Source organism: Microtus oregoni, unplaced genomic scaffold (genome assembly GCF_018167655.1).
Source record: "Microtus oregoni isolate MIOR12 unplaced genomic scaffold, Mior012 000008F_ref0000371, whole genome shotgun sequence".
NCBI classification, from domain to species: domain Eukaryota; kingdom Metazoa; phylum Chordata; class Mammalia; order Rodentia; family Cricetidae; genus Microtus; species Microtus oregoni.
The window spans coordinates 37,393,280-37,412,837 of record NW_024543067.1 but is presented as its reverse complement, the minus strand read 5'-3'; the positions used below and the strand labels follow the sequence as shown (position 1 = coordinate 37,412,837).

The following is a 19,558-nucleotide window of genomic DNA, read 5'->3' as shown; positions in this document are numbered from 1 at the left end:
GGGTCTGGTGGGGGATCCTGGGTCCTGACTGTAGAATCTGTCTCTAGAAACTGACCATGTAGATTTTTTGCTCTTGGTCTGTCACTGCATGGCTTGACATGAATATGTGACTGTGTGAGAGAAAAACAGAATTTGTAGTAGGAGTGAGAAGTGTGAACACTGTGCAGTGTCTGTACTGTGCAGTGTGTGTGCTGTGCCATGTGTGCTGTGCAGTGTGTGCTGTTCAGTGTGTGTGCTGTGCAGTGTGTGTTGTGCAGTGTGCGCTGTGCAGTGTGTGCTGTTTAGTGTGTGCGCTGTGCAGTGTCTGTACTGTTCAGTGTGTGTGCTGTGCTGTGTGTGCTGTTCAGTGTGCACTGTGCAGTGTGCACTGTGCAGTGTGCTCTGTGCAGCGTGTGTGCTGTGCATGCGCTGTGCAGTGTGTGCTGTTCAGTGTGTGCGCTGTGCAGTGTCTGTACTGTGCAGTGTGTGTGCTGTGCTGTGTGTGCTGTTCAGTGTGCGCTGTGCAGTGTGCACTGTGCAGTGTGCTCTGTGCAGTGTGTGCTGTGCATGCGCTGTTCAGTGTGCGCTGTGCAGTGTGCACTGTGCAGTGTGCTCTGTGCAGTGTGTGCTGTGCATGCGCTGTGCAGTGTGTGCTGTTCAGTGTGTGCGCTGTGCAGTGTGTGTTGTGCATTGTGCGCTGTGCAATGTGTGCTGTTCAGTGTGTGCGCTGTGCAGTGTGCGCTGTGCAGTGTGTGTGCTGTTCAGTGTGTGCACTGTGCAGTGTGTGCTGTGCGTGCGCTGTGCAGTGTGTGTGCTGTTCAGTGTGTGCACTGTGCAGTGTGTGTTGTGCAGTGTGCGCTGTGCAGTGTGTGTGCTGTTCAGTGTGTGCGCTGTGCAGTGTGCGCTGTGCAGTGTGCGCTGCGCAGTGTGTGTGCTGTTCAGTGTGTGCACTGTGCAGTGTGTGTTGTGCAGTGTGCGCTGTGCAGTGTGTGTGTTGGACTGGATGGCACTAAGGCAAGTGCGGCTACACAGGCCCAAGCTATTTTCTGTCTCCTTCCTTCCCTCCCTCCCTCCTTCCCTTCCCTTCCCTTCCCTTCCCCTTCCCCTTCCCCTTCCTTCCTTCCTTCCTTCCTTCCTTCCTTCCTCTCTCTGAGACAGCGTTTCTCTGTGTAACAGCCCTAGCTATCCTGGAACTCGCTCTGTAGACCAGGATGTTCTGGAACTTACAGAGATCCGCCTGCCTCTGCCTCCTGAGTGCTGGGATTAAAGGTATGCACCATCACCTCCTGGCGCTATTTTCTTTTTAAGGTGTGCAGTGTGGGCAGGAGTGTGAGTGATTCTATCCTTCTCTTTTTATTTTTTGAGACAGGGTTTCACTCACTATGTGGACCTGACTACCCTGGAACACACAGAGATCCACCTGACAGCCTCTGGAGTGGTGGGATAAAAGACTTGTGCCACCACACCCAGTGAATAGTTAATGATTGGTGGGTTTTTTTTTTTTTTTTGGATTTTTCGAGACAGGGTTTCTCCGTAGCTTTTGGTTCCTGTCCTGGAACTAGCTCTTTTAGACCAGGCTGGCCTCAAACTCACATAGATCCGCCTGCCTCTGCCTCCCGAGTGCTGGGATTAAAGGCATGCGCCACCACCGCCCAGTTTATGATTGGTGGTTTGAATAAGGCTCATATATTTGAAGTTTGGTACCCAGTTACTGGAACAGTTTGGGAAGGATTAGGAGGTGTGGCCTTGTTGGAAAAGGTGTGTCACTGGGGCTGGGCTTTGAGGTTTTAAAAGGCTGCTCTAGGCCCAGTGTTTTTCTCTCTACTCCTGCTTGTGAACCAGGTGTGAGTTCTTAGCTACTGCTCCAGGATCATGTCTCTCTGACTGGTACCATGCTCCCTGCCATGATGATGGGCTCAGCCTCTGAAACTGTAAGCAAACCTCCAATTAGATGCTTTCTTATGTAAGTGCCTTGGTCATGGTGTCTCTTCATAGACAATGATCTAAAGCAAAGAGCCCCAGATTGCTTACACATTCCCTGCTCAGACCGATAACAGCACCGGGAGCTCACTGCACATACCCGTAAGAGCACCTTGCCTGACAAGAAAGCCTACATAGTGATGAGAACATCTGCAGTCAGGAGCCAGGAGAAACCTGACAAGGTCAGCACATGATATAAACGTCTGCTGGCATCTCTCGGCCCGAGACTACAAACACAGATAAAACTTATGTCTTTCCTCTGCCTCCAAACCCCAAGCCCCTGTCCCCTGGCAACCTCCACTTCCGCAGTAAGGGCAGTGTGCTTCTATGGAGGCTGGCCTCCTCTTTCTTTTGGGCTCACATCAATCCTGACCTGACATCCACCTCCCCTTTTTTTAGATAGGGGCTCATTGACCAGCTTGGAACCCACAGATACCCAACTGCCTCTGCCTCCCACGTAAACTGATGAAGCCCCACTGACCGCATCTTGAGGTTCTGCTTTCTTGCAGTACTGGGTACCAACCCAGGACCTTACAAGCGCTCTACCACTGAGCCATACCCCAGTCCCTCACTGGGCATGTCTAGGCAGGGGCTCTACCACTGAGCCACACTCCAGCCCCTCACTGGGGATTCTAGGCAGGGGCTCTACCACTGAGCCACACCCAGCCCCACTGGGGGATTCTAGGCAAGGGCTCTACCACTGAGCCACACTCCAGCCCCTCACTGGGGATTCTAGGCAGGGGCTCTACCACTGAGCCACACCCTAGCCCCTCACTGGGCAAGTCTAGGCAGGGGCTCTACAGTTGAGTCACACCCCAACCCTGGCTGCTAGGATTAAATGAGGAACAAGCTTTATCCTCTAAGGGTGTCCCCAACACCAGGCAGGTTGCTCACTGATATCCATCGCTGTCATTTTAGTATGTCATAGCTGTTTGAGTCTGGATCCCACAGGTCTACTGGGGTGTAGGGCCTCCCATGCTCTGTGAGCCTCTGAAAAGAGGAAATTCATGGAGGGCAGTGGCCCCTGTTATCACACTCTGGAGGCCTGGGCAAGGGGATCTGGCTTTTCTGTCTGGGTTCTCACACTACAAATACTAAATATTTACACTCGTTGTGCTCCTGGACTTGGGGGCTGGGTGGTTTCCAAGCCTTCTCTTCTGTCCCTCCAGCCTCCTCTATCCACACAGCTCAGAGGTCCTCCTAGTCGTTCAGGTCTTCTCAGATGTTGTGGGCTTGCTGCAGACCTCACTGAAGTCAGCGTCTGGGTTGTGAGAGGTGAGAGCGGGGTAGAAGCGGTAAGGGGTAGCTGTTTGTCTGGACTCCTGGTTTTGATGTGGATATGGGGTGGGGGGTCCCCAGCCTCTTGTTTAACTCTAGGCTTGCCTGAGAAGGTAGCCACATGTACCAGACAAAGAGAAGACCCTGGCCAGTGCTTAGGAGCTCCTGAATGATGAGGGGCTGTAGCTAGCACAGGCACCCAGTTTCTAGCTCAGAAACTCCATTCTTCCCAGTGCTTTAGAGCAAGGCCTTTCACTCCCGGCTTTCCGGCTTCCTGTTCACTCTCTTTCCCTTCTATGCCACCCTCACAGGCCTCCTTGAGATGTGTTCTTTTCAGAGCATCGAAAACGAGGTCCAACCCCAGTGTCTTTGCACTCTTGCTACCTTCTGAGCAGGTGCAAGTGTGTGTGACAGTGTTTGGGAGGTTGCGTGGGGACCTTGGTGTGCGCTCTGCAGGGCAGGAATGGGGAGCCATGAATATTAACCTGGTGTGGACACGGTGTGGAGCGTGGCATGGCGGCACACACCAGCCATCTAACGAGTTCGGAACCAGCTTTGGCTACATAGTGATATTACATCTCAAATTAGGAATGAGCTGCCCAGCCTGAGTGAGGCCTAGGGTTACACACACACACTACCGTGGGAGGTGAGGCTCGGGGATCAGGACTTCATGGTCCTCCTCGGTACATGGGAGCTTTGGGACCAGTCTGGGCTAAAATACAAAGGCCTCCTCCCTCTCCGTTGCAGGTGGCTATGGGCACTGCCAGGCTGCGCATGCTGCAGCTGCTACTCCTGCTGGGCGCTTGGCGGGCACGTGGAGGTGCCGCGCGATGTCGCGTCACACTGGTACTGTCCCCGCAGAAGGCGACGGGCGCGGTCTGCGGGAACGCCGACGCCTCCCACGACGGCGAGCTGGCCGCGCTGCGCATGCGCGTGGGCCGCCAGGAGGAGCTGCTGCGCGCGCTGCAGAGGCGCGCGGCCGAGGGAGGCGCGCTCGCGGGCGAGGTGCGCGCGCTGCGTGAGCAGAGCCACGGCCTGAACGCGCGCCTGGGCCAGCTGCGCGCGCAACTGCAGCCGGAGGCGGAGCCTGACCCGGAGGCGGAGCCTGCTGCCGCGCTCAGTCTGCTCGCGCAGCGCGCGCTGCACGCCGAGGCCGAGGCGCGCCGGACGGCGGCGCTCCTGCAGCAGCTGGACGCGCAGCTCCGCGAGCATGCGCAGCTCGTGAGCCAGCATAGCCGCCTCCTGGGCCGCCTGCAGCGCGCGTGCGCCGACCCGGATCGGGGCCAGCAGCAGGTACCTCCGGAGCGCGATCACTGGTCCTAAATCTGAACCGGTGCCTGTGGCGCCACCCACTGCTTTTCCGGGCTAACGGCTGGGGAGAGCCTCCTCCGCCCCACAGAAAGATATTGGCAGGAGCTAAGGCTCATGCTCACTGTCACCATACACAAGGAGAGCATATTGTTTTGTTTTGTTTTGTTTTCCGAGGCAGGATTTCTTTGCATAGCCCTCCCTGTGTGTTCTGGAACTCGCTCTGTAGACCAGGCTGGGCTCAAATTCACAGAGATCCACCTGCCTCTGCCTCCCGAGTGCCCTCCCGAGTGCTGGGAATAAAGGCGTGTGCCACCACCGCCTAGCTTTTGATCCTTTTTTTTCCGATCTTGTTTTTAAAGATTTCCATTTTAATGTGTGTGGGTGTTTTGCCTGCACATATGTATGTCTGCACCACGTGTGGGGATGTGTAGTGTCCAGACAGGCCAGAAGTGATCTGGAACTGGAGTTACAGACAGCTGTGAGTCACTATGTGGGTGCAGGGAATTGAACCTGGGTCCCCTGGAAGAGCAGCGAGTGCTCTTAACTGCTGAGCCAGCGTCCAGCCCCCAAGACAATATATTCCTGTAACTATTTGAGGCTTCTGAACTTTGGGCTATTTCTGTCATCAGGATTTTTTGTTTTTCTTTTCTTTTTTCTTTTTTTGAGATGGACTCTCATCGCTTCTCAGCCTTTTGGCTAAGATCAAGTGAGATGGACATAGCCCAGACTGGGTTCTAACTTCTTGGTAGCTGAGGATGTCCCGCCTAAGTGCTGGATTGACAAACGTTTGACCACAGGCCTGGCTTGGGCTGTGTTTTCATTCCTGGTGGTTTTGTTGTGTCCACGGCCTCCTGCACGTGAGGCTACTTACTGCTCTACAGTTGAACCAACCACACCCCCAGACTTGGCCCTCAATTTTGGATTCGTGATGGTTCTGCAGATTTTCCTACATTGTTTAGGGTCCATGTGCTGGAACTCTGCAGATCTGTGCAGTGAAGCTGTGACCGACAGCAGAGTGGGACTCGTCCAGCTTTCTCTGAGTGAAATAGCACAGAGGAAAGGCAGGCGTGGGACACAGCTGTAACCCCTAGAACAGGAGGCTGGAGGGCTGTCCCTAGGACAGGACTCAGAGGGTGTCGCAAGTCCCAGGCCAGCCAGTTGGAGTGAGACCCTTTCTGAAACAAAACCCAAAACACAACAAAGCAGGATTGGGAAACAGTTCAGAAGAGTGCTTTGTGCGAGCATGCACACCTGAGCTCCCATCCTCAGAACCACAGAAAGCCTGGGCCTGCCTGTGTGTGTGTGTGTGTGTGTGTGTGTGTGTGTATGTGCCCCAGGTCTGAGAGGGCCTGCGTATGTGTGTGTGTGTGTGTGTGTGTATGTGTCCCAGGTCTGTGAGGGCCTGCGTGTGTGTGTGCCCCAAGGCTGTGGTGGGCCTGTGCGTGTGCCCCAGGGCTGTGGGGGCCTGCCTGTGTGTGTGTGTGTGTGTGTGTGCCCCAAGGCTGTGGTGGGCCTGTGTGTGTGCCCCAGGGCTGTGGGGGCCTGCCTGTGTGTGTGTGTGTGTGTGTGTGTGTGCACACCCCAGGGCTGTGGTGAGCCTGCCTATGTGTGCCCCAGGGCTGTGGGGGCGTGTGTGTGTGTGTGTGTGTGTGCCCCAAGGCTGTCGTGGGCCTGTGTGTGTGCCCCAGGGCTGTGGGGGCCTGTCTGTGTGTGTGTGTGCCCCAGGGCTGTGGTGGGCTTGTGTGTGTGCCCCAGGGCTGTGGGGGCCTGCCTGTGTGTGTGTGTGTGTGTGTGCCCCAGGGCTGTGGTGGGCCTGCATGTGTTGTAATAGGAGTGGCGGGCATTCCTGGCACCCAGCTGCCCGCACGGCTAGCTTTACAGAAATAATTACACGGAAACTGTATTCTTTTAAACACTGCTTGGCCCATTAGTTTTAACCTCTTATTGGCTAGCTCTTACATATTGATCTAACCCATTTCTAATATTCTGTGTAGCACCACAAGCTGGCTTACCAGGAAAGATCTTAACCTGCGTCTTTCTGGAGTGGGAGAATCATGGCCACTCACTGACTCATGGCGACTCACTGACTCAGCTTCTTTCTCCCAGAATTCTGTTCTGTTTACTCTGCCTACCTAATTTTCTGTCCTATTAGGGCCAGGCAGTTTTCTTTATTAATTAACCAATGAAAGCAACAGATAAATACAAGACCCACCTCCATCATTTCCCCTTTTTCTGTTTAAACAAAAAAGAAAGGCTTTAACTTTAACATAGTAAAATTACATATAACAAAACAGTTATTAAGTAAGAATTACAGTTACAATATTTATATCTATTTTATCTCTTATAACTAAGGAAAACTATAACTATCTATTCATTCTTCAACTCCATCAAAGACTCCAGAAGGAGGGCTGGAGAGATGGCTCAGTGGTTAAGAGCATTGCCTGCTCTTCCAAAGGTCCTGAGTTCAATTCCCAGCAACCACATGGTGGCTCACAACCATCTGTAATGAGGTCTGGTGCCCTCTTCTGGCCTGCAGGCATACACGCAGACAGAACACTGTATACATAATAAGTAAATAAATAAATATTAAAAAAAAGACTCCAGAAGGATATAATATTACCTATGCAAACAAGAAATCCAAAGCTCTAGAAATGACAGAGACAACTCATTGCCTGGACAGTCACCCAAAGTTTCTCTGTACCGTTGGGGCATCCATCTTCGGCCTACAGGCCCATAGTATCTAGCAGACATTTCCATGAAGCAGGAAATTCCAAAGACAGTTCAGTCATTTTCTGCTATGTCCTGCAGAATGTCTCACATACTCTTTCATGACAGTCCAGGCAAGAGCAGTTTCTTGCCCAAATTGCTAACCAACTCCATAAGGAGCCTCTTCGATGCCCATCTTCCTCTTGAAGTAGCTGGTGCTGCCAGGAGCAGACGTGTCTCATTGTCATAAAAAACCCTAAGTTATTAAAACATTAAATGCCATATTCTGTAGTCTTTGAAAGATATGAAGAATGCCTATCTTACTGAACTATATCTATGCACATCTAGAAAATCTAACTAACATGACTACAAGCTTGACTATTATTGATGATTATCCATTAACAACCTATATACGTTACATTTTTAAATGAACTACACAACCACAATACCTTATTAATATCAGAAATACATATACATATAACAAAATTGACCTTATAATCCATACAAATGCAAATTATTCATATCTATATCATATCCCCCTTTAAATGTAAAAGAACTTTTATAAACAATATTTGGTAATATGGGCACAGTTATTTTTCTTCAAACTGCTTCCTGCTGAATGGGGGCACCGTTATTTAGATCTTTCATGGTGTAACCTGTGTGCTAGGTTCATCTCAGTTGGCAGTTGAGCGAAGTAATTTTTTGAAGGTGTTCACAGCAACCTTTCTTTTTTTTTTTCAATTTAAATTTGTTTTATTTGTTTTTTTTATTTAAATTTATTTATTTATTAAGGATTTCTGCCTCCTCGCCGCCACCGCCTCCCATTTCCCTCCCCCTCCCCCGATCAAGTCCCTCTCCCTCATCAGCTTGAAGAGCAATCAGGGTTCCCTGACCTGTGGGAAGTCCAAGGACCGCCCACCTCCATCCAGGTTTAGTAAGGTGAGCATCCAAACTGCCTAGGCTCCCCCAAAGCCAGTACATGCAGTAGGATCAAAAACCCACTGCCATTGTTCTTGAGTTCTCAGTAGTCCTCATTGTCTGCTATGTTCAGCAAGTCCGGTTTTATCCCATGCTTTTTCAGACCCAGGCCAGCTGGCCTTGGTGAATTCCTGATAGAACATCCCCATTGTCTCAGTGTGTGGGTGTACCCCTCGCAGTCCTGAGTTCCTTGCTCGTGCTCCCTCTCCTTCTGCTCCTGATTTGGACCTTGAGATTTCAGTCTGGTGCTCCAATGTGGGTCTCTGTCTCTGTCTCCTTTCATCGCTGATGAAGGTTAATATTCAGGAGGATGCCTATATGTTTGTCTTTGGATTCACCTTCTTCTTTAGCTTCTCTAGGATTGCGAATTATAAGCTCAATGTCCTTTATTTATGGCTAGAAACCAAATATGAGTGAGTACACCCCATGTTCCTCTTTTTGGGTCTGGCTTACCTCACTCAGGATAGTGTTTTCTATTTCCATCCATTTGTACGCAAAATTCAAGAAGTCCTTGTTTTTTACTGCTGAGTAATACTCTAATATGTATATATTCCATACTTTCTTCATCCATTCTTCCATTGAAGGGCATCTCGGTTGTTTCCAGGTTCTGGCTATTACAAACAATGCTGCTATGAACATAGTTGAGCATATACTTTTGTTGTATGATAGGGCCTCTCTTGGGTATATTCCCAAGAGTGGTATTGCTGGGTCCAGGGGTAAGTTGATCCCTAATTTCCTGAGAAACAGCCACACTGCTTTCCAAAGTGGTTGCACAAGTTTGCATTCCCACCAGCAATGGATGAGTGTACCCCTTTCTCCACAACCTCTCCAGCAAAGGCTATCATTGGTGTTTTTTATTTTAGCCATTCTGACAGGTGTAAGATGGTATCTTAAAGTTGTCTTGATTTGCATTTCCCTGATCGCTAAGGAAGTTGAGCATGACCTTAAGTGTCTTTTGGCCATTTGAAGTTCCTCTGCTGAGCACAACAACCTTTCAGGAGGGCGCGGTCAATCATTCCATATTGGGATAGAAGAAATCCACAGGGTCTCATCCTCTGTGAAAACAAAAGAAGAAACTCCTTTCCAAAGCATCATATCCTTAGACCCAAATTCTGAAATCATAATACCCTTATGATATCCATTCTTGGCAGCCCATATAATGAAATGTCTCTCTGTACTTAGCTCCTTTACAGTCAAAAAATTTAAAGAAAACACAATGTACATAATCCAGACTCTCTGTGAATTTTCCATTGTTACGTGGCTTATTTTTCTTTATTTCTTTTAATCTCTTAACTATCTGTACTCTGTCTCTTTAAAAACTTTACCCTTTTTTTTTAGGGCATTAACTTTATTCTCTTTATTTTTTTTCTCAAGCCTACATACAATCATCCAACATTGTGATCCATTTAGTGGTCTGAATCTGTAATATTGCGAATGTGTAATTTTTTACTATCCAGGAGTACTTTTGATTTGCACCTTTAAATCGCTACGAGCTCTTAAGAATCTAAGCTGTGACATTCCTAGGTCAAAAACAGGTACTGCCTGCTTGTCCCGCCCGGTCCAACATGGCGGAGCCGCTTGTGCCTCTGATCCTTGCACATTGCACCAGTAGCGTGGTGGAGCTGCTTGTGCCTCTGAGCTGCAGCATGCAATGACTTCTTTTGGGCACACAGCGAGTCTAGTTGCCATCAAACAAATCGTAACACTTTACTCCAAATGCTCCATTCAAAAGCTCTGTCTCCCGCAGGAGCCAGACAGAGATCGCGATGGTGGCACAGCCCAGAAAGCCGGCATTTTAAAACAGCCAGTTTTTTCCTGCTGCTGAGTCAGGGCAATTTCTCTCTGCTGCACGCCACCCACAAACAGCAAAAAGCTGCATTAAACTCTCTTTTCCTTATTTTTATTTTATTTTTTTTTATTTTTATTTTTCGAGACAGGGTTTCTCCGTAGCTTTTGGTTCCTGTCCTGGAACTAGCTCTTGTAGACCAGGCTGGCCTCGAACTCACAGAGATCCGCCTGCCTCTGCCTCCCGAGTGCTGGGATTAAAAGCGTGCGCCACCACCGCCCGGCTCTTTTCCTTATTTTTAAGCCTTCTCAGGTTTATAAGTGGATTTAGTCCATCACGTTGAGTGCCACTCTGTTGTAATAGGAGCAGCAGGCTACGTTCCTGGCACCCGGCTGCCCGCACTACTAGCTTTACAGAAATAATTACACAGAAACTGTATTCTTTTAAACACTGCTTGGCCCATTAGTTTTAACCTCTTATTGGCTAGCTCTTACATATTGATCTAACCCATTTCTAATATTCTGTGTAGCACCACAAGCTGGCTTACCAGGAAAGATCTTAACTTGCATCTTTCTGGAGTGGGAGAATCATGGCGACTCACTGACTCGGCTTCTTTCTACTCCGCCTACCTAATTTTCTGTCCTATTTGGGCCAGGCAGTTTTCTTTATTAGTTAACCAATGAAAGCAACAGATAAGCTGGGCGATGGTGGCGCACGCCTTTAATCCCAGCACTCGGGAGGCAGAGGCAGGCGGATCTCTGTGAGTTCGAGACCACCCTGGTCTACAGAGCTAGTTCCAGGACAGGCTCCAAAGCCACAGAGAAACCCTGTCTCGAAAAAAACCAAAAAAAAAAAAAAAAAAAAAGCAACAGATAAGATACAAGACCCACCTCCATCATGCATGTGTGTGCCCCAGGACTGTGGTGGGCCTGCATGTGTGTGTGTGTGTGCCCCAGGGCTGTGGTGGGCCTGCCTGTGTATGTGTGTGTGTGCTCCAGGGCTGTGGTGGGCCTGCCTGTGTATGTGTGTGTGTGCTCCAGGGCTGTGGTGGGCCTGCCTGTGTATGTGTGTGTGTGCTCCAGGGCTGTGGTGGGCCTGCATGTGTGTGTGTGTGTGCCCCAGGGCTGTGGTGGGCCTGCCTGTGTATGTGTGTGTGTGCTCCAGGGCTGTGGTGGGCCTGCCTGTGTATGTGTGTGTGTGCTCCAGGGCTGTGGTGGGCCTGCCTGTGTATGTGTGTGTGTGCTCCAGGGCTGTGGTGGGCCTGCCTGTGTATGTGTGTGTGTGCTCCAGGGCTGTGGTGGGCCTGCCTGTGTGTGTGCCCCAGGGCTGTGGGCAGATGAAGGTTTACTGGGGCTTGATGGATGCCAGGCCAACTCAAGTGCAGTGAGAGACCCCATCTCTAGGGAACAGGGGGAATGATGGAACAGGAGACCAGTGCCCTTCTCTGCCCTCCATGTTTTGCGCATATGCCTCACCAGCAGAAGTCCAGAGTTAGGCTTTTGGTAGGCGGTGATAAATCTGAGGCACTGCCCTGCCTGATTTTGTTTATCTGGGTGGGAGATTTGTTCTTCTGACCCTGCCTGTCCCCCGACTCCCCATGCCAGGGGATGCCTGGCCTCCTCAGCTGAGGGGTTAATTATGTCTGACTGTATGGTCCCAGGTCCTGCCATTGCCTTTGGTTCCTCTGAATCTAGTGGGCAGTGCTGGCAACACCAGCAGGAGGCTGGACGGAACCCCAGAGAACTGGAGAGATCAGAACTTGAGGCAGCAGGAGCTCCTGTCTCCTCCCCCACCTACTGGGCACCTTGCTGTTTCCACCAGGCCAGTGGGTAAGTCGAGGCAGGCCTGCTGGGATGTGTGTGAGATGATGACCCAGGGCTTCCGGTGCCATCTGGGTAGATGGAAATTCTAGAGTAGTGGGGACCAGGGGAGATGAGGGGACAGGAAACTAGTCTGTGACAACAACAGCCGGGAGATGAGGCTCACCGGCAGAGCACCAAGGTCTTCCATGGCCTCCTGGCAGTACGAAAACAAAACAAGACCAGTCCTCTTTTTTTTTAAAATCAATTTATTTTTTATGTTTATTGGTGTTTTGTCTGCACGCATGTCTGGGTCAAGGTGTCAGATCTCGGAGTCACAGACAGTTGTGAGCTGCCACGTGGGTTCTGGGAATTGAACCTGGGTTCTCTGGAAGAGCAGCCAGTGCTCTTAACCACTGAGCCACCTCTCCAGCCCCAACCAGTCCTCCTAATATAGTGAGAAATTGGAAGAAGAGAAAATAGGCATGGGTACGTATTCTATGAGGGCATGCGGGTTAGGACTCTGCTTTGGTGAGGAGTTGGCTCATAGGACCATGACTTTTGAGAGAAGAAACGGTAAGAAATGGCTCTTCCTCAGAGGGAGACAGAAGATGGCTTTTATCTGGGAAAGGGAACTGGTGAGTCAGGGCCCTGATCCAGCAAGGGCCTGGGTAGCTCAGGCTGTACCTTGTCACAGGTCCATGGAGGGACTGCGCAGAGGCTCACAGGGCAGGTCACAGGCAGAGCGGAGTGTATGAGCTGCGGCTGGGCCGTCGCCTGGTGTCTGTGTGGTGTGAGCAGCAGCGGGAAGGTGGAGGCTGGACTGTTATCCAGCGGCGGCAAGATGGCTCAGTCAATTTCTTCACCAACTGGCAGCACTACAAGGTGGGTGCTTGTGGCGGGGGTGCCGGAGGCTGGCTGAGGATACCCCATCCTGACCTCCTGTTCCTCCCGCCCTTCCAGGCAGGCTTTGGGCGGCCAGACGGGGAATACTGGCTGGGCTTGGAACCCGTGCATCAGGTGACCAGCCGTGGGGACCATGAGCTGCTGGTACTCCTAGAGGACTGGGGGGGCCGTGGGGCACGCGCCCACTATGACAGCTTCTCCTTGGAGCCTGAGAGTGACCACTACCGTCTGCGGCTTGGCCAGTACCACGGCGATGCCGGAGATTCCCTCTCCTGGCACAACGACAAACCTTTCAGCACTGTGGACAGGGACCGAGACTCCTATTCTGGTAGGGAGCATTTTTATTCTGGTGGGAGGGCAGGAAGATGGGATCGCTAATCTGGTTAGGGTGAAAAGCGGTAAAGTCAAATTTTCCCTTCTGAGAGGTGCAGACGGCTCAGCAGTTGGAAGCACAAACTATTCCTCCAGGTTTCGGTTCTCAGCACCCACACTGGGTAGCTCTAGTCCCAGGGGATCCATACTTCGAGCCTCTGTGGGTACCTACACTAAACCTAAGTGTCAGGTTTCCTTCTGGTGAGCTGGGTGTGGTGGCACAGGCCTGGAGTCCCAGCTCTAGCAGATGGAGGCCAGAGGGGCGGGAGTTCAAGGCCAGCCTGGGCTACAGGGTGCCCTAAGGTAAGTTCTTCAGCATAAGGAGACCAGGGGCACAGGGAGCCCCGATTCCTTCTCTGCTAACTAAGACCTAGGGACCTTGCACTGTGAGAAGGGCTGAGTGAAAGCTAAGCTTCTTTGGGGGGGGGAGTGGGACAGAGCTGCTCCCTCTTCCCCCCGCCCCGCAATCTAAGCACACTACCACTGAGCTATATCCTAGTCCACATTTGAGATACGATCTCACTGTGGAGCCTAGGCTGGTCTGAAACTCTAGACCCTCTTCCTTCGGCTCCCACATGTTGAGATTACAGGTGTGTGCCAGTCCACCTGGGATAAACCATCTGGAAACAGAAGCCCCCCCACAAAAGGAATGAATAACAGATTACTTTGCAAAATATATGGGAAAAGCATGCCTCTTATTTTGGTAAGGAGATAGGGAATTAAGGCTGTTACTCTGAAGAAGAAAGTGAGAATCCAGAGCCTTTTATTTTGGTGAGGAGATAGAGGATTAGGGCTTCTATTCAATAAGATAGGGAAGGTTGAGGGATGCTTGCAAAAGCTTTGCACAAAGAAGTGCTGGTAGAGACTTTTATTTTGGTGGGAACACAAACTCTGTCTCTACCCTCAGGTAACTGTGCCCTGTACCATCGTGGGGGCTGGTGGTACCACGCCTGTGCCCACTCCAACCTTAATGGTGTGTGGTACCATGGAGGTCACTATCGGAGCCGCTACCAGGACGGGGTCTACTGGGCCGAGTTCCGCGGTGGGGCGTACTCTCTGAAGAAGGCTGTTATGCTGACCCGGCTTGTGCGGTTGTGACTGTCCCTTTAGTACCCCCAAGGGTATTTCTATCTCCTTGAGACAGTATCTTATAGCAACACAAGGTGTCCACACACCGTGTCTGTCGTTCCTGTGTGCGTCCGGTCAGGGTCACTCTCGGGGCCCACCATCCTCCTCGTCCTCCTCCTCCTCCTTCAGGTCTTCCAGGATGAGATGGTCCAGGTCATCCAGGAGGCCGCCTTGGCTCAGGCACGTGGCCACCGTGGAGCCGCTGCTGATGTGGGGGTTGCTGGGGTGCAGCACTCTGGGGAGGTGGTTCTGCTTACGGCTTTTGGGGTGGGCACAGGAAGTCCCAGGCACATGGGGCTCTAGAGGAAGGAGAGTTGCTGAGATTCTGGAGGTGGGAGGGGTCTGTGGCTCTGCAGGGACCCACTGGGGCCGTATGACACAGGGATCAGACGTCATAAAATTTACAGGTGTTCAAACTCTTTAGGGAGGTGGGAATGTGGCCACAAAGACAGACTCACAGGTCGTGGGGACCATGGGACTCATAGGCTGGGCACTATGGAGCCGCTGGGAACTCCACGGGTGGAGTCGGGGAGCAGTCAGCTCTAGGGAGCCATGGGGGACCCAGGGAAGGAGGGAGCAGCCAGGGGTTGGCGCACAGGGGACGCAGAATGTAGGCCGAGCACCAGGGCCTCACCTCTCCGATTGTAGCAATCTGCGGCTGAGCAGGAGTGGGTGTGTGTGCTGCGCCGATCCAGGTCACGGTCCCAGCGTGGGGGCAGGATCCGAGTGGGATACACAGGGAAGCCGCACCCGTAGCAGGGTGATGGGGACCCCATCTGTGCCCAGCCCCTGGGGGCCAGCAGGGCCGTGAGGGGCTGAGGGGCCAGCTGGGCCCTCCCCCAGGGGACAGGAGGAAGGGACGAGGCTGGGACTGGGCCGAGGGTGGGCTGGGGTGGGACAGGGTCCTCACCGGAAGTTGTGTCGACACTTTGGGCAGTGGAACTCGGCCAGGCCCCACATCTTATCGGCTGGCACTGGGTCATAACGTTTCCGACACTTGCGACACCTTGACACCTGAGAAGGCAGGGAAGGGCCAACGTGCAGGGCTGAGACAGGGTCTCACGTGGCCCAGGCTAGCTTTGAACTCCTGACCCTCCTGTCTCCATCGCTCAAGAGCTGGAATGCCAGGCTGCATCCCTGTGTCTGGTACGTGGGCTTCAGGAGTGCGCTGCTAGTGCTCAGACTACTGGAGCCGCAGCTCAGCCCTTATCAGAAGCATACTAATAATCAAGATATTAGGAAGCCAAGCTGGGCATGGTGGTGGTGCACACCTTTAATCCTAGCACTTGGGCAGAGGCAGGTGGGTCGTGAGAGTTCCAGGCCAGCCAGAACTACATGGAGAGACCCTGTCTACAGAAAAAAAGAAAAGAGGTTAGGAAACCAGATTTGGGGTTGATTTCTGCCCCAGCTGTCAAAGTCAAACGTTTGACTTCTCAAGTCAATGACTCGAATGAGTTCAGTGGGATATTGAAGTTGGGCTTGTCTAGCATGCGTGATGCCCCTGGTTCTGCCCCCAGCCCCGCGTGAACCAGGTATGGAGGCAGGAGGGTGAGGAATTCAAGGTCATCCTTAGCTACACACTGAGTCTGAGACCAGCCTGGGCTACATGAGACCCTCTCAACGAGCAGAAAAGGGGGCTGGGAGGTGCTTCAACGGTCAGGAGCATTTGTTATTTCTGCAGAGGACTCGGGTTCAGTTCCCAGCACCCATGTGTCACTGTGGTGCATGGACACATATGTGAACAAAATACTAGTATGCATAAAATAAACCTAAAATACTAAAAATGAAGGCAAAAGGTGGAGATTTGGCTCAGTAGGTGGAGCTTTACCCGTGAGTTCAAACCCACAGCACCCATGTAAGAGGCAGCACGGCTAACTGCATGCACACAACCCTAGTGCTGGGGAGGCTGAGACAGGAGGCTTCCTGGGCCGTGCAGCAAACCCCTTAACAGACTGGTGAGCCGCAGGGCTCACTGAGAGACCCTGTCTCAAAAAATAGGGTGGAGCAGCAGAGAAAGACACCACCACCAAACTCTGGTCTCGACAGGCACACACACACACACACACACACACATTTCTGGACAGATCAGGAGGGAATCAAGGTAAGTCTGGGCAGCACCTCCTTCCTCTGGGGCACACGGCGCCACCACACGTGGTCGCAGGAGGAGCAGGCAAACTGTCGGTCCACGGCAGGGATGAGGTCGTCTTGGGCTCTTTGGAACATTCGAAGATTGGCTTCTGTCAGGGGCAACAGAGAGGTGGCCACTGCCTGCAACAAGGATGAGTGGGGACAAACAGGGTCACCTGTGCCTCTGGAGCTCACTGTGAACACCCTGCTGCACCATGGGTAGCTAGCATCTCCCTGTCCACACCCTGCCTCAGCCCAGCCACCGACGCACCTGGATATCTCGGTCTTGCTTCATGTCCTCGGGCGGGTCCTGAGGGGAGACACGGAAGGGGACTGCAGAAACTGGAAAGGCTCTCAGGGTGCTATCCCCATGTTTAATGGGGGAGGAGCCTGCATGGGGCTCCTGGACCGGAGACAGGATCCTGGCTCTATATAGATGCAGCCAACATGAAACATTATTGCCTGTGTTGAGAGCTTTTCTGTGCCACTGGAGCTGGGTCTGGTGGCACAATCCAGTCATTCAAGTTCTTGGGAAGGTAAGGAAGGAGAACCACAGGTAATCGAAGGCTGGGGCATAGCTCAGTATTGCCTACAATGCATGAAGGCCCAAGAGGAAGCCTAGACAAAAGCACAAACAATGTCCCAAATATCCTTAAGAAGTAAATACTTGGGGCTGGAGAGATGGCTCAGTGGTTAAGAGCACACTGGCTGCTCTTCCAGAGGTCCTGAGTTCAATTCTCAGCAACCACACGGTGGATTAAAACCATTTTAATAAGATCTGGTGCCCTCTTTTGGCCTGCAGGCACACATGCAGGCAGAATACTGTATATATAATAAATAAATCTTTTAAAAAAAAGTGAATACTTTTGCTGGTCTCATTTCTGAGATGGCCCAGAATCTGAAATCAGTGATCGTGGCCCATGCAACTCAGAGCCCTGTATGACTCCTCGATCTGCAGAGGCCACACGTGACACCTGACCTCTGATGCCACCTGGCTTTAAAGATTCAAGTTTTTAAATATGTATGTGTGTCTCCCTGTGTACATAGACACATGTGCAGTGCCCCATGGAGGTCAGAAGAGGGTGTCAGGTCCCCTGGACCTGAAGAAGTTGTGAGCCGTCCATGTGAGTGCTGGGAATGGAACTAGAGTCCCCTGTGTGAGAGAGCAAGTGCTCTTAACAGCTGAGCCACCTCTCAGCTCCTTGGCCACAAGGCTTTAGAAGGTTCTGGGTTTGGGGGCTTGCAGACACGTGGCTGCAGGTCTGAATGGCTGCTCTTTTGCTCCCAGATGGGTCTCTTCGTGGATCCTCACAGAGGGGCCTCTTGGGGCCCAAACTTCATTACACATGGATAGAGTTTGAATCCCTGAAGCCAAATGCTGGTCCCCAGACCCTGGTGAAAGTCATGACCCTGAGCTGTCCCTGTGTAATAGGATTGCCTCCAGGGACCCTGAAAGACAGAGAGGTAGGAGGATGAACCAAAACCTGGAGGTCCGTCCCTCGGGCACTCTCCGTGAAGGTGACTTCCTTCTAGTATTATTAATATGTCATATTGCTTATAGACCGAAGCTTAAAGAATGTGATCTGTCAGACACTTTTAGGTGCCCAGCATGGTGGTGCAGGTCTTTGATTACCAGCTTGGAAGGCAGAGGCAGGTGGATCTCAGTGAGTGAAAAGCCAGTCTAACCTATAAAGTGAGTTTCAGGACAGTGTCCTGGGCTTCATCGTGAGACCCTGTCTCAAACAAAACAAAACTCTAGTATGTCTTTCGAGCAAGTTCATACACGGAATACCAGCCACGGAAGCGACTGCGTGGATTCAGTTGTCCGTTCATCCCTTCTCCATCAGGGCCTCTTTCCTCCCCAGCCCGGCCCAGCCTTTCTTCTAGAGCAAGGCAGAGTTCCCTTGAGCCTTCCTCAGCAGCCAGGATCTCCTTTTCTGACTGTCCAGTCTCCTCCATTTGAGATAACCCGCACAGAATGAGCACCTACTGCTTGGGAAAAGGAAGGAGCCTACATAGCGAGGTGGGTTCTCACAGCTGTGGTTTTGTTCCTTCTGCTGCAGAGAAAAGGGATTCTCCCCTTCCTGTGGGGGAGAGAGGGAGGACAGGTTACCTGAGCGTCCAAATCGTTGCTCAGCTCTTGTCCGTCTTTCTGCTTGACACCTAGTGGGAAAATATGGGAGGGTCTCTTGAAGGGTGTATAGGAGTTCCAGGCGGTGGAGAGCCTCCTGTCTAGGGGGCCAGGGTCGCTACAGCGATTCTTAAACCACACCCACTCAGTATTCTCCCTTGGGTTGACTCACCGTACACGATAGAGCGCCCTACTCCGGTGTGGTCGCTGCCAAACTTCCTCATAAGAGCCCCTGCCTTCTTGGGGGACACTTTTCCATGAAACTTCTCCCGGAGGCGCCTGACGCTCTTCTCCAACTGGGGCGGATGGGGGTGAACTCTGGTGTGCGGAGCGACGGGGGAGCAGCGCCCGTCCCTTCATTCTCCTCAACTTGACCCAGGCTTCTGGCCTCCGCATCCCCATCCCCCCCCCTTTAATCCATTTCCTGGAAAAATCCAAAGTTCTCCAGGCATTGGGGGTAGGGGGATGGTGGGGACTGCAGCGCGTCCCAGACTCCCGGGTACGAATCTGGGGTCCGGCGGGATGCAGGCCAGGTTACCCCTTTTCCTTCTGACCTCTGACCCTGCAGCCCCGCTGTGCCCGGGATGAAGGAGGGAGGCAGCCCGGGAGGTCGGGGTGTCCCCGGAGCCCTCCCCGCGCGGCCTGTCGCCGGTGGCGCGGCTGTCCTACCTCCACGCCGTCCTGAGCCATGGTGGCCGCTGCACACCTGGCCGCGCCCGGGTCCGGGCCCCACAGGGCTGGGTGGCGCCGGCGCGGCTCCGCCTCCTTCGGTCCCCTCTTTCGGTTTCGTTTCTGCGCGAAGCTGGGGACCCCGCGGGGACCCCGCCCCGGCCGTCCGGCTGTGCGTCTGCTCGCGCGCCCCGCGGTGCTCCCGGGCGGTGCTCCCAGGCCTCGGCGCGCGCCTCCCCGCGTCCTGCGCAGCAGCGCGACCGGGCCGGGGATGCAGCGCGCGGCCTCTGCAGTCGGTCACATGTCCCCACGCTGCGCGGGGTCCGCGTCTTCACGTCCCCCGTGGGGGCGGGGCCGCACTGCGTGGACGCGGGTCTTGGTGCTCCCAAGATGCTCCTCCCACTCGGA

The 19,558-nt window shown here is 52.6% G+C and overlaps 2 protein-coding genes across 4 annotated transcripts; one reads left to right on the top strand and one right to left on the bottom strand.

Annotated features, from left to right (window-relative positions):
• Positions 1-3,202: 3,202 nt before the first annotated feature.
• On the top strand, positions 3,203-14,193 carry Angptl6 (angiopoietin like 6). Its single transcript, XM_041657547.1, has 6 exons — positions 3,203-3,234; positions 3,985-4,530; positions 11,679-11,847; positions 12,515-12,702; positions 12,781-13,051; positions 14,003-14,193. Exons 2-6 carry the CDS (start codon positions 3,991-3,993, stop codon positions 14,191-14,193), a joined length of 1,359 nt encoding a protein of 452 aa, XP_041513481.1. The 5' UTR covers positions 3,203-3,234; positions 3,985-3,990.
• On the bottom strand, positions 12,568-19,315 carry Shfl (shiftless antiviral inhibitor of ribosomal frameshifting). 3 transcript variants are annotated; one of them, XM_041657549.1, is made up of 9 exons: positions 19,151-19,315; positions 18,654-18,777; positions 18,464-18,513; positions 16,622-16,660; positions 16,342-16,491; positions 15,134-15,237; positions 14,858-15,012; positions 14,271-14,522; positions 12,568-12,695 (listed from the first exon to the last, which is right to left on the bottom strand). In XM_041657549.1, exons 1-8 carry the CDS (start codon positions 19,169-19,171, stop codon positions 14,305-14,307), a joined length of 861 nt encoding a protein of 286 aa, XP_041513483.1. In that variant the 5' UTR covers positions 19,172-19,315; the 3' UTR covers positions 12,568-12,695; positions 14,271-14,304. The 3 variants fall into 3 exon arrangements, with proteins under 3 accessions (XP_041513483.1, XP_041513482.1, XP_041513484.1); XM_041657548.1 differs by lacking the exon at positions 12,568-12,695 and adding an exon at positions 13,037-13,715; XM_041657550.1 differs by lacking the exon at positions 12,568-12,695 and having other exon boundaries at positions 14,305-14,522; positions 18,654-18,905; positions 19,151-19,291.
• Positions 19,316-19,558: the final 243 nt, after the last annotated feature.

Excerpts from the sequence above, each read along its gene's own strand:
- Shfl (XM_041657549.1), bottom strand. The coding sequence starts at position 19,171 with ATGGCTCAGGACGGCGTGGAG. Across the intron at positions 16,661-18,463 it reads GCAACGATTTGGACGCTCAG|GACCCGCCCGAGGACATGAA; the intron begins GTAACCTGTCCT and ends GTCTCCCCTCAG. Across the intron at positions 15,238-16,341 it reads GTGTGCCCCAGAGGAAGGAG|GTGTCAAGGTGTCGCAAGTG; the intron begins GTGCTGCCCAGA and ends CTGCCTTCTCAG.
- Angptl6 (XM_041657547.1), top strand. The coding sequence starts at position 3,991 with ATGGGCACTGCCAGGCTGCGCATGCTGCAGCTGCTACTCCTGCTGGGC. Across the intron at positions 4,531-11,678 it reads CGGATCGGGGCCAGCAGCAG|GTCCTGCCATTGCCTTTGGT; the intron begins GTACCTCCGGAG and ends GTATGGTCCCAG. Across the intron at positions 12,703-12,780 it reads CCAACTGGCAGCACTACAAG|GCAGGCTTTGGGCGGCCAGA; the intron begins GTGGGTGCTTGT and ends CCGCCCTTCCAG.